Source organism: Bos indicus, chromosome 1, assembly GCF_029378745.1.
Source record: "Bos indicus isolate NIAB-ARS_2022 breed Sahiwal x Tharparkar chromosome 1, NIAB-ARS_B.indTharparkar_mat_pri_1.0, whole genome shotgun sequence".
Taxonomy (NCBI): domain Eukaryota; kingdom Metazoa; phylum Chordata; class Mammalia; order Artiodactyla; family Bovidae; genus Bos; species Bos indicus.
Window position 1 is genome coordinate 58,878,315 of NC_091760.1, and position 17,926 is coordinate 58,896,240.

General features: G+C 38.1%; 1 protein-coding gene across 9 annotated transcripts in view; it reads right to left on the minus strand.

Moving 5' to 3' along the window:
- SPICE1 (spindle and centriole associated protein 1) overlaps positions 1 to 17,926 on the minus strand; it is a 58,127-nt gene that overhangs the window by 33,921 nt on the left and 6,280 nt on the right. For 6 of the 9 annotated variants that reach the window (XM_019982302.2, XM_019982221.2, XM_070788136.1 and 3 more), the window contains exons 2-6: positions 14,692 to 14,787; positions 10,654 to 10,701; positions 7,797 to 7,940; positions 2,055 to 2,157; positions 1,725 to 1,831 (exon numbers count right to left, since the gene is read on the minus strand). In XM_019982302.2, the coding sequence (XP_019837861.2) occupies positions 1,725 to 1,831; positions 2,055 to 2,157; positions 7,797 to 7,940; positions 10,654 to 10,701; positions 14,692 to 14,787 (498 nt within the window). Of the gene's footprint in view, positions 1 to 1,724; positions 1,832 to 2,054; positions 2,158 to 6,745; positions 7,941 to 10,653; positions 10,702 to 14,691; positions 14,788 to 17,926 lie in introns of all 9 variants that reach the window. The other 3 variants (XM_070788146.1, XM_070788142.1, XM_070788152.1) reach the window with 3 other exon arrangements.

Below are 17,926 nucleotides of genomic sequence, written 5' to 3' on the forward strand. Positions count from 1 at the left end.
AACATTCATGTCCAACTGCCTAAAAGATATCTAGAGGAGAACATCCTACACATAAATACCCATCATGTCTAAAATTTATCATTTTCCTAAGCCTCCCCTAGGAGAAGGGAATGGCAATCCACTCCAGTACTCTTGCCTGGAAAATCCCATGGACGGAGGAGCCTGGTAGGCTGCAGTCCATGGGGTTGCTAAGAGTCGGACACAACTGAGCGACTTCACTTTCACTTTTCACTTTCATGCATTGGAGAAGGAAATGGTGACCCACTCCAGTGTTCTTGCCTGGAGAATCTGGGGACGGGGAGCCTGGTGGGCATCTATGGGGTCGCATAGAGTCGGATACAACTGAAGCAACTTAGCAGCAGCAGCAGCAAGCCTCCCTTATCATTCTTCCAGAAACCTTGTTCCCACCATATTATCAAGACCATGAACAGCATAACCATCTACTCAGATTCTCAAGCCAGCAGACTGGAAATTATCCTTCTTCTTTACCCACCACATCCAATCAGTCACCCAATCTTGTCAATTCTACCCCTTTTTAAGCTTTCAAATCTATCCCTCTTCCCCTTTACCTCCTTCCCTACTGCCACTGCTTTGGAACAGTCGTCACCACTTCTCACCAAGATTCCAATCTGAGTCTTTTAACAAGACCCTCTCACCAGTCTTGCCCCTCCCTCCCCAATCCATTTTCCACACTACCATCAATTTCACCGCAACACTGCTCTTCTTAAAATCCTTTAGCGGCTCTACTCTTGCTCTCTGGTTCATTGGCCCTTCATGACCCAGCTCCTTCCTTTCTCTCTAACTCTGACTCTTGCTACTTCCCCACCCTCATCACATGATCATCTGAAAGCTAACTTTGTAATAACTGCCAAAACATACATACATATTCCTGGCTTTTGGCTAGGGATATGGCTAATAGGCTTTAGCTATTAAAAATATGTACAACGTTCTACTTAATTGCCTTTATAAGCAGCAAACAGTACACTTATATGATTCTGGACTTTGTAATTCCCTAGGATCATCCATCTAACTGATGATTCTCTTTTTTTTCATAGAAGATATAAATAACTTGGGAAATTGCATTAAACAGGTCCTGAGTCCTGTGTGTGCGTGCTCAGTCACTCAGTCATATCCAACTCTTCATGGGACTGTAGACCGACAGGCTCCTCTATCCATGAGACTTTCCAGGCAAGAATACTGCAGTGGGTTGCCATTTCCTCCTTCAGGGGATCTTTCTAATCCAGGATTGAACCCGTGACTCCTGCACTGGCAGGCAGATTCTTTACCTCTGAGCCACCTGAGAAGCCCATGCATATATACGTGCTAAGTCATTCAGTCATGTCCAACTCTTTGTGGCCCCATGGACTATCATATTATGGCACCAGACAGCCTAGATTTGAGTGCCGTCTCTCATGCTAACTAGCTGTGTAAGCTTGGACAAGTCACTTAATTTTTCTGAGTCTGTTTTTCGTCTGCTAAATGGGGATAATAATAGTAACTACTTCCAAAGTAATCATTCAGCACAGGTTAGCTACTATTCTCCAGTCCTATCTTGTTTAGTATGAGCATTACTCACCGAAAGGGCAACATGCTTGAGTAAGAATATTTCTAGCAACCACATCTCGGTATTTCGGTATTAAAGCTTTTGAAATGTTTACCACAATACCGATCTACATCAACTTAATTTTAGCATGAGCGTTATGGCTGTGAGCAAAGCACATTACCTGAGGCTCTATAACAGATTCGCTACGGATGGCCTGGGTGACAGGGTCCTTACTGACCACAGTGGGACTCTGAGAGGACTCTGGAGCCATTGTTACATTCGGAAATCCTGCAGAAGGGAAATGAGCCATGATGATTTTGTTTCATTTAAATTGACTTCACATGCACTCTACACTGCCATAAGTGAATCATCATATGAAAATCTTTAATAATAGCAACTCACGTTTACTATAACATGATACCTAAAGGAAGATTTTAAATTCTTTCAAATAGCCAGGTGTGAGCTGTGGTTAATAAGATAAAGAAACTTTTGTTTGATGTGAATACTTTACCTGTGCGCCTGCGAGGAAAATCAACAAACAGACCTTTCGCTGTAGCCATCAAATGATCAGATTTTTCCAATACATCCTGCAGCTGGTATTGATCAGAAAGAATCTAGACGTGTTAATGATAAACATTATTATTCAGGAAAAATATATATATACACATATATACGCAACAAATCACAAAGGAAAAGCCTGTTCAGGAGTATAAAAATAATCTAAAATCCTCAGTGGCAATATTGTTAAGTACCAGTAGATGGGGCTATTACAACAATTTGTTGTTGTTTAGTCACTAAGTGAAATCGCTCAGCCCTGTCGGACTGCGAACCCATGGACTGCAGCCCACAAGGCTCCTCTGTCCATGGGATTTCCCAGACAAGAACATTAGAGTGAGTTGCCACATCCTATTCCAGAGGATCTTCCCCACCCAGGGATCGAACCCACGTCTCCTGCGTTGGCAGGCAGATTCTTTACCACTGAGCCACTACAATAATTGGAGAAGAAAATGAGTGGATTTTAAATGCTTGGCTTCAACCCAAAGAAATACATTATTAAAGTATGACCCAGTCCACACACAAATGTAAAGGTAAATGTAAATATACACCAAAATAAAAGTTTTGCTTAACCTTACTCTTTGAGAACCACTCTTATACTTTCTTTTTATTTTCTATTTTTCAAATGATGGTTGCAACCCACTAACTCCATTTTATAATCCATAAACAAGTTGTGATCCACAGTTGAAAAACTCAGTAAACATATGAATCTTTGAGGCATAAACTCAGATGTGTGAATCTTTGGTGCTTCGACCACTAAAGTGATTTCATAATCCACTAATGGGTCATGACCCACAACTTAAAAAACACAGTGTAAGATGTGAGTTTGGGGGCAACAAACAAAAAAGCAATGCTTCTGCATTTGTAAACAAGCTGGTTTGCTTTTTTTTTTTTTTTTTGAGACACACCATTTTTATTTTTTTTTATTTTGTACTGGAGTATAACCGATTAACAATGTTGTTTCAGGTAGACAGCAAAGGGACTCAGTCACACATATACATGTATCCATTCTCCTCCAGTTTTTATCCTGGAAAAGTGAGAACTCAAAAAATACCATTACAGCAGGGTCTCTGATCATGTACTTTCAACTCAGGAACTTTCCTACTGACAAGCAAGGATGCAGAATAGAGTAAAAGAAGTGAACTCTACCCACCAGCACCAGATGGCATGCTTGGGTTGAAACGAGTTTCAAAATTGGAAACTGACCAGTTCCCAACACTGATTCAAATGAAAACATCTCGGGAAAAAATGCTCTTACCAGAATTTCTCTGGACCATGAAAACAAGTATATAATATGACCTTGGTTATTGTTTTCTGACATGAAGAAGAATAACAAATCACATTCTTTTTCCCCTACTTCCCCTGCTAAAGTCAAGCAGGTTGGCTGGCTCAAGGTGGTAAGAATAAAGTCCTGAATCTGTCCTCCCACAAAGAGTAAGCTTTGGAATGGCATAAGGCAAAGAGCACATTTGGAGTCAGAAGACTGGCATCCTAGGCCCTATCAAGAGATATCAAGCAAAATCCAACCTCTTTAAACTTAGTTTCCTTATATGTAAATGAAGTACAACCACTTCCCCAACACACACGGTGTCATAAGGTTGGCAACACACTGCAAATCTGTCTACAACTCTCGGGATATTAGAGAACATGGTTACAACTTAAATTTCCATCCCTGGTTAGCCATCTTGCAGTACATGCAATAAGAGTTTAAGAAAGAAAATGCATGGAGCATTATAATCTACCACTTACACTAGAAAAATTTTACAAGGTATATTTCTTAATGGCCGTTTTAAAAATTTACTGTTTTAACTTTTTTAAAAGGCACTGACCTCCTATCAAATTAAAGAAATATAAATTGTCAGAAGCAGATTGTTGAGGAGTAACTTTACCATATCAAGACCTGATATGCTCAACATTGCTAATTATTAGAGAAATGCAAATAAAACTACAAGGGACCACCTCACACCAGTCAGAATAGCTACCATCAAAAAGTCTACAAATAATAAATGCTGGAGAGGGTCTGGAAAAAAGGGAACCCTCCTCCACTGTTGGTGGGAATGTAAACTGGTGCAGCCACTATGGAGAGCAGTATGGAGGTTCCTTAAAACAGGGGTCCCCAGCCTCTGGGATCTAATGCCTGGTGATCTGAGGTGGGGCCGATGCAATAATAACAGAAATAAAGTGCACAATAAATATAATGTTCTTGAATAATCTCGAAACCGTCCCCCCACCCCTGGTCTGTGGAAAAATGGTCTTCCATGAAACCAGTCCCTGGTGCCAAAAGGTTGGGGACTAAAATCTTAAAAAACTATAAACAGAGCTACCATATCATTCAGCAATCCCACTCCTGGGCATATATCCAGAGTAGATGAAAACTCTTAATTCCAAAAGATACATGCACCCCAATGTTCATATACACGCATAACAATCACTTTGCTGTACACGTGACACCAACACAGCATTAGAAATCAACTATATTTCAATTTAAAAAGTTGTTTTAAGACCTGATGTTAATTATAGTGAGGTCTCCAGTAAATCCACGGTCCTGAAGCCCTCTCCCTGCTGGTCCCTGCACAGGCTCCTGGTGGCAGATGGCTTCAGTGACCAGAGGTCAGTGCAATGGTTTTCTCTTCCTCTTTCTGGATTTCTTTACCACTTCTCTATGATAAAACTCACCCTTATGATATGAAAATCAATCTCTGCAGGCCCATCTGTATATATTACTTTTCCAGATGGGTTTTCAGAGCACAAAGCCAAACTTATGAGTGGTATTAATAGAACGTATCTTGGATTTTCAAAAGATAAAAGTCCCTTAAAAAACAGTATGTGAAACTTCTCATGCTAACAGTTTTGTTCTCTGATAATAAAAACCAGACAGCACTGGGAAAATTTAAGGAGACTATAAGTTAGTTACTATATTGTTGGGATGATTAAAATCCTTATCAAAGCCTTGCTGTCTCTGATTTGGGTTTGGACCCTTGCTTGCTTGATTCCCACAGCATGGGTGTATCATACAGCAAATGAAATCTAAGATTACGCTGGTCAAAGAGCTTTTCTCTTAATTTAGGTTGATCTAGGAGCCCAGCTTCTTGGGGATGGGTGCTGGTAGCTCTAACACATCGTGATAACGCCCAGGTGGATATGCCCTAGGAGGCCTCTTCAGTTGATCCCCTGACATCCCTTATTAGACATAATACAACAACATTGAAATAACAGATGTATGTATCCTTTGACTCAGCAATTCCACTTTCAAGAATTTATCCTACAAATCTATTTATGCATGCATGCAAGGCTAAGTCGCTTCAGTCATGTCCAACTCTATGAGAGCCTATGGTCTCATAGTAGCCTACGAGGCTCCTCTGTCCATGGGATTCTCCAGGCAAGAATACTGGAGTGGGTTGCCAGGCCCTCCTCCAGGGGATCTTCCTGATCCAGGGATCAAACCCACATCTCTTATGTCTCCTGTATTGGCAGGTGAGTTCTTTCCCACTAGAGCCACCTGGGAAGCCCCAAATATATTTACACATGTACTCAAAAACATACTCAAGGATATTCACTACATTATTTCCATGACAAGGCAGGAAATAATCTGTGGGTGACAGACTTATCCATCAATATCCTTTCTTTCCATTTTCTCCTTAACAGGGAAACTCCCAAGTTAGCCAGGTACACAGCTAATTTCCCAACCACCCTCATAGGTGAGAATGGTCACTTGATGAAGTTTTGGAAAATGGAGAGAAGCCAGAGCTTCTGGGTGATCCATAAAAGGAGCAGCATGTACTAGCTTACCCTCTTCCTGCTGCCTGGGAAACAGCTCAAGGAAGCAGGAGCAACCGCTCTGCAGTCAGACATGAATGCCCTGTAATAAAGGACTGGAGAGCTCACTACCAACTACCATGTACCTCTGAGTTGTTCCATATGAGAGGAACAGATTTCTATTTTGTTTAAACCGCTATATCCCGGGGCCTTTTTTCCCCAGATGCTGTACCATACTCTAACACACATCCCAAATGTCCACCAATAAAGCACTAGATAGATACATTGTGGTACATCCATATACAACCTTGCCAACAAAAAGAAAAGGTAGATTTCTAGATACTAACACAGCAAAACCTCCAAAATATGTTGTTAAATGGAAATGTCTAAATCCCACTAATAGCAGAGGTTCTCAGCCCTAGAGAAATATTAAAAATTACATAGCAAAAGTCTACAAAATACCTAAGAAGGGCCACATCCCAGATCCACTGAACCAGACTATCCCAGTGTAAGTGTTTCTGGATCCAGATACTGTTTTTTGAATGGGAATTTTTTTTTAATGGAAATTAGAATCAGGGTTGAGAAACATTACATGAGAATATGAGGAAGCAGCATTACAGAGAGAAGGCAAAGAAACTTCACTCACCCTCTCTGACCACTCCTCCTCCACCCCTAATTCTACCACGACTACCAGGTATAAGAGATTCGGGACGTGAGCAGGGACCACTAGGGAGGGGAAACGAAAGCCCAGAGTCACCTCAAAGTGACTTTCGGGTGACTCAAAGTCACCCTTTCCCCTGGCCAGATCTGTGTTCTTAGCTCTTTCATGGAGAATTACCACATAATATTTAAAAGCATGTGACTTATCTAAGATCACCAAAAGATACATACCTCTAAAGAATCATTCTCTCTCAATCCATTGTTCTTTTTACAAGCTTGTGCAAACATTTATTTAGGAGATATAATTCTTCTCATGTTATAGAAAGTCAAGACGTTCATATTTCACTAGGAAGCCTAACAAATTCCTCAAAAGATAGAATGTGACTTGAAGCTACAGTAGGTCACCCAGACAGACAAGTGTCATAAGCTCCAACACTGAACAAGAAGAAAAAGGGCATTTCTTTTACAATGATTTCAGCCCAAATAAAAAGATTTTTCTTCTGTAGTTTCTTCTTATTTTTCATATTGCTTATTCCTACACACTCTGATTACTTATTCAAACACCCTACATCTGGCAAAAGATTAAACCAAATAAAAGCAACTGACAAGCACACATTTTTTTTTTTGCAAAATAATTTAACAGCATGGCTGTTGAACCGAGAAAAACAATTAGAGCAGCCTAAATATATATATATAGCACTAATTATGTGCCAAGGACCATACTAATCACTTTATTAGTATTTTATCACTGAAATCTCATAATAATACAATCAGGCAAGTAGTGTTATTCCAGTTTAAAATAAGGAAATTCAGGCTGAGAAGTCAGTAATTTAAGGTCACACGGCTAGTGACCATGTGAGCTAGTAAGAAAATTTTGACTGTGACTATAAGTTCTTTGTTCCTGAAACATTCTTTCAAATATACAGCTAGTAAGCTATAGAGCAGGAATTTAAACTATAAAATTAGACTGTAATCCTCACTCTGCTCCTTTATCCACAGACCACCTATACATCATTGTGTGCCTGTGTGCATGCTCAGTTATTAAATCACGCCCAACTCTTTGTGACCCCATGGACTATAACCTGCCAGGATCCTTTGTCCATGGGATTTTCCAGGCAAGAATACTGGAGTGGGTTGCCATTCCCTTCTCCAGGGAGACCACTGTATAAGGACATGATAATGATTAAAGTCTCTCCAACGTCAATAGATATGAGGGGAAAGAGAGACACCTACTTTCCTCTTCTTCGCTTTCTAATTCTATGGATAATGAGTTTATCATTACCTCCTTCATGATAGACAATCTCCTCTTCTCAAGATTAGAAATTTCCGGTTTCTGCTTCTTCCATCTCCTCTTCAAAGCTTTTTCTTGGAGCTCCCAGTGGACCAATGCTCGATTCTTTGATTTGTGTATTTCATGACGACGGATCTATATAGAAGAAAAATATATGAAAGAATGTTTCAGGAGCAAAGAACTTATATTCACAATAAAAATTTTCACCAACTCCTAAATTTTCAAAAATGATTTTTTAAAAAAGAAGTATCTAAAACTAGTAGACCCAGAGAATCCCTGGTGGCCTGGTGGGTCAGATTCCAGGCTTTCACTGTTGTGGCCCAGGTTCAGTCCCTGGTCGGGAACTTAGATCCCTCAAGCCACAGGGTGTGGCCAAAAAATAAAATAATAAAACAAGCTAGTAGACAAAATAACATGTCCTCTGGGCTTTGCTTTAAAACGCTTCAGTGAAGAAGTAAAGGGTATGATAAATGAAACAACTATGGCAAAATTTTCAAAACTATTATATCTAGGTGAACAGTATATGGTAGTTCTTTTTATTTTTGTCTCTACTTTCACATGAGTTTGAAATTTTTCATAATACAGAATTTTAAGTCAGTTGGGCATCATTATTATCCTCAACAAACATTTAATGAGTACCTACTATGATTAAGATTCCTAGGCCCACAAAGACATATAAGATATGGCCTTTATCCATCAAAAACATTAATAATATGCCCAGAAAGATTGGACATAAATGCCATGCATTAGATGGCATATACTCAATGTCTTATGTAGCTAGTAAGTACAACGCTTCAGAGGTAAAAGTAACTGTTGGGCAGCTTCAAAGAGTAAGACTTCAAACTTGCTACAAAATTCAAAGAGAGTACGGCACTAGCATAAGGATACACAGAGATCTATGGAATATAAATTTGAATCCAAAATAAACCCTCATATTTATAGACAACTGACTTTCAACAAGGGTGCCAAGGCAATTCAGTGTGAAAAGAATAGTCTTTGTAATAAAAGGTGCTTAGACAACTGGATATCCATTTGCAAAAGAATGAAGCTGGACTCCTACCTCACACCTTATACAAAAATTAACTCAAAATGGATGAAATATAAGAGCTAAAACTTAAAAACTCCTCAACAAAAGCACAGAAGTAAATATCTGTGAACCATGGCTAGACAACGATTTCTTAGATATGACCCTAAACATACAAGTGACTAAAAAAATAGATAAACTGGACTTCATAAAATTTACAACTTTTATGTTTCAAAGGATACCATCAAGAAAGTAAAAACACAACCAACAGAATGGAAGAAAACATTTGCAAATCATATATCTGATAAGAAATATCAAGAATATATAAAGAACTATTACTCAATAAAAACACAAATAATCCAATTTTACTTTTATTTTATATTTTATGTCCCTCTCTTCACTAAGCCCAGTCATAGTTGTCACATATTTCCTCTGGCAATTTTTAAATAGCTAAGGGATTTGAACAGGCATTTCTCCACAGAAGATACTACAAATGGTCAATAAGTATATATAAAGGATACTCAACATCATCAGTCATTAGGGAAATGCAAACTGAAACCACAATGAGATTCCACTGTATACCCTCTAGGTGAACTAAAACCACAAAGACGATAATGACAAATATCAGCAAGGGATGTGGAACAAATGGAACCTCCATACATGCTAATGAGAATGTAAACAGGACAGCCACTCTGGAAAATAGTTTGGCACTTCCTCAGAAAGTTAAATATAGAAATATTATATGACTCAGAATTCTACTTTCAGGTATACACTCAAGAGACTACAAGTACATGTTCACACAAAAACTAGTACATGCATATTCATAGCAGCATTATTTATAACAGTCAAAAAAAAAAATGAAAAAACCCAAATGTCCAACAACTGATGATAAATAAAACCTGGTATGTCCATAAATGAAATAGTATTTTGCAATAAGAAGGAACACAGTACTGATACATGCTATAATATAGATGAAACTTGAAAATATCACGCTAAAAGAAAGAAGCCAGATACAAAGGGAAACATACTATACTGCATGCATATGAAATACCCAGAATAGGCAAATCCATAGACAAAACATATTAATTGTTGCCAGGGATTGGAGGTGCATGGCTCAGAAAGTGACTATTAATGGGTGAAGGGTTACTTTGGGGAGGGAGTGATGAAAATACTACAACATTAGAAAGTGATGATGGTTGCATCACTCTGTGAATATGCTAAAAAGCAATGAATCATACATGAATATGCTAAAAAGCAATGAATCATACACTTTAAAAGAGCAGATTTTATGTTATGTGAATTACATCTGAATAAAGCTGTTTAAAAAATAACAAATCTATAGTAGAAACTTTTTTAAAGTAAAACCTGAACTAAGATAAAGAAGCAAAGTAAGATTTGAACAGAAGGAGAAGAAAGTAGGGAAACCATACCAAATAAATAGAATAGCATGACCTGGGGCTCAAATGTGGAGATATACATGGCACATTCAAGGAATAAATTATTATGTATGTTTGCATGTGGAAGTAATGGTGAATAATGTTTGTGTATCTACAGATAGGAAAAGATGATAAATGTGGACAGGACAATATTGGACTTAGAGAGATATAAAGTGTAAACTGAACCTATCTAATGAAATTCTAATACATGATAATTATTATTCATAAAATAAGGAAGCCAAGGACATACACTTTTTGATTTTATATAGACATAAGTAAGATTAAAAATAACTGAACAACTTGTAAGATGCTTTCTATTCTGTGGGTTAAAAACCAAGTATCAAGTAAGACACTGAACAAATGACTTAACTTTCCATAGTAAACTTACCAGATCTTCAGGAGTTGCCCGATGAACTGTCAGATCAGTCACAGTGTTCTGCAAAAAAAAAAAAAAAAAGATGAACTTTCCTTAAAAAGCAAAAGGTTTCTTACAAAATAGTACTACATGCTGGATTTTAATGGCTGAAAACAGATTCAAAGTCCTGAGACCAAAGAGTCTTTGAGAATTAAATTCTCAACTTAGAGATTAACTTGGATTACTTTTAGTTGTCTTAAAGAAAATAACAGACTATTAAGTGTTTCATAGAAATTAAGCACTAAATTCAACAAGCAGGCACACATCATATTAAAACGAAAAATAAAACAGGGCAGAATGTAATTCAAAATGGGTTAGTTTAACTAAAGTTATAGTTTTCAAACTATATTCCATTGAACGAGGCAACACTAAAGATTCCTAAAAGATAAAGTGTGTTCAAGAGAGGTTCAATTTGTGTACATGCCAACACTTTCAGCATAGATCCTATCATAACAAGAGATGAATTTTGAGGGTACTGTGTAACTTCATAAGTTATGAAAGGACAGAGAGGCCTGGCATGCTGCAGTCCATGGGGTGGCAAAGAGTCAGACACAATTTAGCAAATGAACAACATAACTTCATAAAATATGAAAGCAGTCATTCAGGTAAAAAGGCAACAAAACAACATGGCAGGGCTTCCACACTGCACAATTCCAGGAGGCTCCATCAATATCCTAGGCCATGCAAACAGTGCCCCTTGGCATTGTGCAGTGCACGGCCTGCACAGCTCCAAGTAGCAGCCCCACAATCTGGCCCTTTCCAAAATGACTTCAGTCATTGTGTTTGGTAAGGCAGGAAACAAAGCAACGTAGAGTTTTAATTCCAAGAGAAATATAGAGAACTGGGTCTAGTGAAAAACTTCTGATATACTCTAAGACCTTACTTTTGGGCCACAGGTAATATTTAGCTCAAGTCTTTTATATACTAAAGCCATTATCCTTTTATATTGATTTAGCAAAATACAAGGTACAATGATAAGATCATGAGAATTATTTTTAATAACTGTAATAAAAATTCAGGTATATAGTGAAAGCCTCTTGATGAAAGTGAAAGAGGAGAGTGAAAAAGTTGGCTTAAAGCTCATCATTCAGAAAATGAAGATCATGGCATCCAGTCCCATTACTTCATGGCAAATAAATGGGGAAACAGTGGACACAGTTTTTCTGGGCTCCAAAATCACTGCAGATGGTGACTGCAGCCATGAAATTAAAAAACGCTTACTCAAGCGCTTACTCCTTGGAAGGAAAGTTATGACCAACCTAGATAGCATATTCAAAAGCAGAGACATTACTTTGCCAACAAAGGTCCATCTAGTCAAGGCTATGGTTTTTCCCGTGGTCATGTATGGATGTGAGAGTTGACTGTGAAGAAAGCTGAGCACCGAAGAATTGATGCTTTTGAACTATGGTGTTGGAGAAGACTCTTGAGAGTCCCTTGGACTGCAAGAAGTCCAACCAGTCCATCCTAAAGGAGATCAGTCCTGGGTGTTCATTGGAAGGACTGATGCTAAAGCTGAAACTCCAATACTTTGGCCACCTCATGTGAAGAGTTGACTCATTGGAAAAGACTCTGATGCTGGGAGGGATTGGGGGCAGGAGGAAAAGGGGACGACAGAAGATGAGATGGTTGAATGGCATCACCAACTCGATTGACATGAGTTTGAGTTAACTCCGGGAGTTGGTGATAGACAGGGAGGCCTGGCATGCTGCGATTCATGGGGTCGCAAAGAATTGGACATGACTGAGCGACTGAACTGAACTGAACTGAACTGAGTGGTATGCTTAGAATTATTTTTATGGGAGAAAATATAATTTCATTAATACTACTATTGCTTAAAACTACAGTTGACTCTTGAACAGTGTAGGGTTTTTTTTTATTTTTAATTGGAAGATAATCGCTTTACAATGTTTTGTTGGTTTTTGCCATTTATCAAAATAAATCAGCCACAGGAATACATATGTCCCCTTCCTCTTGAACCTCCCACCTACCTCCCACCCACTCCTACCTCTCTAGGTTGTCACAGAGCACCAGGCTGAGCTCCTTTTGTCATACAGCAACTTCCCACTGGCGGTCTATTTTACATGTGGTAATGCGTATATTTCAATGCTCCTCTCTCAGTTTGTCCCACCCTCTCCTTCCCCCACTGTGTCCACAAGTCCATTCTCTGTCTGCATCTCTACTGCTGCCCTACAAGTGGGTTCATCAGTACCATTTTTCTAGATTTTATATATATGTGTTAATATACAGTATTTGTTTTTCTCTTTCTTACTTCACTCTATGTAACAGGCTCTAGGTTCATCCACCTCACTAGAAATGACTCAAACTCATTCCTTTTTTATGGCTGAATAATATTCCATTATATATATGTGAACAATGTGAGTTTCAACTATACAGGTCCACTTATAAACGTGGATTTTTTTTTCAATAAATACATACTAAAGTGCTACAAGATCCGCATTTGGTTGCATCCATGGATGTAGAACCACAGATCTGGACAGCCAACTGTAACATTAGATGTGGATTTCCAACTGTGCGCAGGGTCAGTGCCCTTAACCCCATGTTGTTCAAGGATCAACAGTATTTTCTTCTGAAATTGCCTTTAAATCAAATTTACAAGCTATTTCAGAAAACGTCTCAATATTTTCATCACAACAGTTTTATTCAGTTCATCTCTCCTCTCTCATTTACCATTCACACCGAAAGACCCATAACTACTTTCAAGTTTAGTCTACCTTCAAAAAACAAAGTTTCTTTCAGCACTAGAGATAATACAAAGTAAATGAGGAAGGTTCTGAATGTAATTTCAAATGATGGCTTTTAATTATACTTTGAGCAACAGCAGCATATCAGATTGGAACTTCCCAAAGTAACCACTCTGAAGGGGACAGCTTTACATTATCTATGCTATTTTTTTCTTTTAAATCAGTTTCATTACCTTAGAGTCACATCCTTCTACTATTTTACAACCAGATGACAACAAAGCAATCTAAACAAAGAGAAATCCATCTCTCCCACTTGCTAAGGCTGTCAGTTTTCCCAGCAGATGTGGCTAGAGTGATTGGCTACAACCCAGAATATTCTAATTCCAAAAGAATCCCTAAGATGCATACTAGTCCCTGACCAGTCACTCTCCACAACAGAAAGTAAAGGCACCTAAAGTCTCATGTCTAAATCAAAGAACCAGGCTCCAAAAGAGAAAATCCCCTTGATAAAACCACATGGTACTCAGGATAGGAGTCAGGGATCATGCCTCAGGTACCTGAGGCTTGTCTTGTATCTTATGAGAACCTTTGTACTGAAACTGACCAGTCTCTGGAAGTGAACAAAAAACAATTTGATAATAGAGCAAGGACTACCCACTTTTTTCAGTCAAAAATATCAATCCTATGATTATGGTATCACAGGTTGCTATGGGCAAATCTAAAATATGTTCCAAAAAATTTCACACTTCAGGCTAACTAGAGTTGCCTTAAAACAGTGATACAAGTTAGCTAAGAGTTGCCTTAAAGCAGTGATTTCTCAAAGTGGAGGCAGGGGGACTTTTTAAAAAACACACTCCCCACTCCTTTAAGATTTCAGTTCTTCAAAGGAGGTGGAAGTTATAGCCTCAACATATGTATTCTTTAAAAACTCCCCAAAGGCATTTGCTCTTCCCTCTAAGACCTAGGCTATCACGTGCCCAGAAACACAGTCCACTGTATTGCATGCTAACCCCATTCAGAGAACCATCCTGAGGGCCTAGGGTGATGTCATCATGTCTGTTCCTTCCATGTAATGTTATGTGTGTGAGTCATTCAGTTGTGTCTGACTCTTGTGACCCCATGGACTGCAGCCCACCAGACTCCTCTGTCCATGGAATTCTCCAGGCAAGAATACTGGAGTGGATTGCCATTTCCTTCTCCAGGGGATCTTCCCAACCCAGGGATAGAACCCACGTCTCCCGCACTGCAGGCAGACTCTTTACCAACTGAGCCACCAGGGAAAACCGCATATTATTCTTCCTAGACTTACATCCCATTCTTGCTTCACAGATGTCTTCTTCTTTACTTTCAGTGTTTTCCTTCCTCCTCCACGGGGACCATAACGGTTCACTCGGACAAAGGACATCTAGGAGTAATAATCATATCAATTTTTTTAAATACATGAAAAACTAATAATTAATCATCACCAGAGAGGGAAAATTATATCTAGGAAAATAAATTTTAAAATATCAGAAGACATATTTAAGCATAATGAAAGGAACAGGCTACCAAAAGACTTGGCTCATTCCCTTCACAGTTATTAGAATGGTGACACTGATAACTATGATAAAAGTCATATATGTTACGTTATCATATGATGACTATGATAACAAACTAAATATATGTGACTAACAAAGAACTCCAGGAATGTAGCTGTTACGATCTAAAGCAGAGATTTAGAACAACAGTCATAAGCTTTGTCACCCATTACACAAATTCTCAACGAATAAACGAAATGTCGGTTCCACGTGAACAATATGAATGTAGGAGAAAGAGAGCAAGAGATAGCTGGGGTTCGTTTTGAAGCATCTAACACTCAAAATCACTACTAGACACATGTGTATTTACCTTAAAATAAAGGTGGCTAAATTTTAGAGAATGAGTGAGTTATGATACCATCTCTAGTACATTTTTCACATAATACTAAATGGGTGTCATTATTGATACTAAGCTAGAATCTGAAAATTGCCAACAGTTGCTTGCCACTCTTAAAATAGCAATGCTAAGGGCACTAGACTAAACATTATACAAAATTAGAAAAAGACTCACACTGCCTGAACACTAGGATTGGAGAACACACACACGATTTTAAAAAGCAACACATATACATGACTCCTATCCCAGAACTTCTTTACACACCTGAAAAATTACAAAACTTTTCAGCTGACCCCCTTACTCCAAATAATCCTAAAACACAGACTCGAATATTTTTCTTAAAGACCTCTTTTTTAAAAAATCATTTAGTCTACTGTGATAAAGATGACTAAATGCAAGTATTTCTCCAGAGTTGGCCCATACTGTTAGCAACCACATTCACTTTTTAAAAAAAAATGGGGTACAGTTGCTTTACAAAGCTGCACAAAGAAGTGCATTAGCTACATATATACATATATCCCGTCAATTCACTCTTTAAACACGATATCTATTTTCAGAGTGTACAATCCAGCAAAGGAGATGAATCACATACAAGTTAGAGAAAAACATCAAGTGTTATCACAGTGATAGTGATCATGGTGATGATGCTGACAGTGGTGGTGGCAACAATGATGGAATTAGCTGCTGATTCCTTTCTGTAAGCTAGGGGGTATTCTAAAGTGTTTACATGTATCATCGCCTTTAATCCTAACACTAATCCCATTAAGTATTTTCTCATTTTACAGATGAGAAAACTAAGAGACAAAGAGTTAATTGACTATGAAGGTCACACAGTAAATGTCAGAGCCATAAATGTCATTTTAAAAGGTATGGAATGGAACAGAACCAAGAGACCCAAACAAAACTATACTCTATGGTCAGTTTATATTCAACAAGAGTGCCAAGAATCAATTCAATGGGAAAAGAACAGTCTTTTTAATTAATAGTACTAGGACAACTGGATATTTATATGAAAAAGAATGAAGTAAGACTGCCTACCTCACAACAAGCATAAAAACTAACTTAAAATGAATCACAGACTTAAGTGTAAGAGCAAAAAGTATAAAATTTCTAGAAAAATAACATAAGCATGAAAAGTGAAAGTGAAAGTAAAGTCACTCAGTCGTGTCTGACTCTTTGCGACCCCACAGACTGTAGCCTACCAGGCTCCTCTGCCCATGGGATTCTCCAGGCAAGAGTACTGGAGTGGGTTGCCATTTCCTTCTCCAGAGGATCTTCCCAACCCAGGGATCGAACCCGAGTCTCCCGCATTGTGGGTAGACACTTTACCATCTGAGCCACCAGGGAAGCCCTAACATAAGCATAAATCTTCATAAACCTTGGATGAAGCAATGGCTTCTCAGAAATGACACTAAAAACACAAGCAACCAAAGAAAAAATAAACTGGACTCCACCAAAACCAAAAACTTTTGTGCTCCAAAGGACACAATCAAGAAAGTGAAAAGACAACCAAAAGAATGGGAGAAAACATTTGCAAATCATACATATAATGAGTAACTTGTGGACTGGGAAGATCCCCTGGAGAAGGGAATGGCAACCCACTCCAATATTCTTGCCCAGGAAATCCCACAGACAGAGGAGCCTGACTGGTTTCAGTTCCTGAGGTTGCAAAGAGTCGGACACAATTATAGCGACTAATCCAGAATACATAAAGAACTCAAAACTCAACAACAAAAAATCCAATTTTAAAATGGCTAAGGGATTTGACTAGATATTCTCCAAAGAACATACTACAGATGGCCAATAAACATGCCCAAAGATGTTTAAGATCACCAGTCATTAAATACAAATCAAAACCATGAGATACTTACTACCTCACACCACCAAGATAGTTACAATCAAAAGATGTAAATAACAAGTTTTGACAAGAATATGCAGAAACTGCAATTCCCATATATCGCTAGTGGGAATGTAAAATGGTATAGCCACTGTGGATCATAGTTTGGCAATTCCTAAAAAATGTTAAAAGACAGTTATCACATGACTCAGCAATTTAACTCCTAGCTACATACCCAAAAGAACTGAAAACTTATGTCCACACAAAAACTTGTATGTATATATAACAACATTATTAATAGACAAAAAGTGGAAACATCCCAAATATCCACTAACTGAAGAAGGGATAAATAAAATATTGTGTATCCATACTATTTAATATCAATTAGCAATAATAAGGCATGAACTACTGATACATGCTACAACTTGGCTATGCAAGAGAAAGAAACCAATATATGACGAAAGGTCACATATTATATGATTCCATTTACATGAAATGTTCAGGATAAGCAAGTCCATAGAGACATATGATAGACTGGTGGTTGGGAGGGTCTGGTGGGAAAGGAAATAGAGTGACTGCTAATGGATATGGGGTTTCTTTTGGCAGGGATGAAAATGTCCTGGAATTAGTTGTGAAGGTTTCAAAACTCCTATCAATGTACTAAAAAAAACTTAAGCTGTAGATTTTAAAGGGCTAAATTTTATGGTATGTGACATATCTCAATAAAGCTGTTATAAAATATATGGAAAACATCTAATAGTTGTTCAAAAATGGTTTCTAATGTATTTTACTC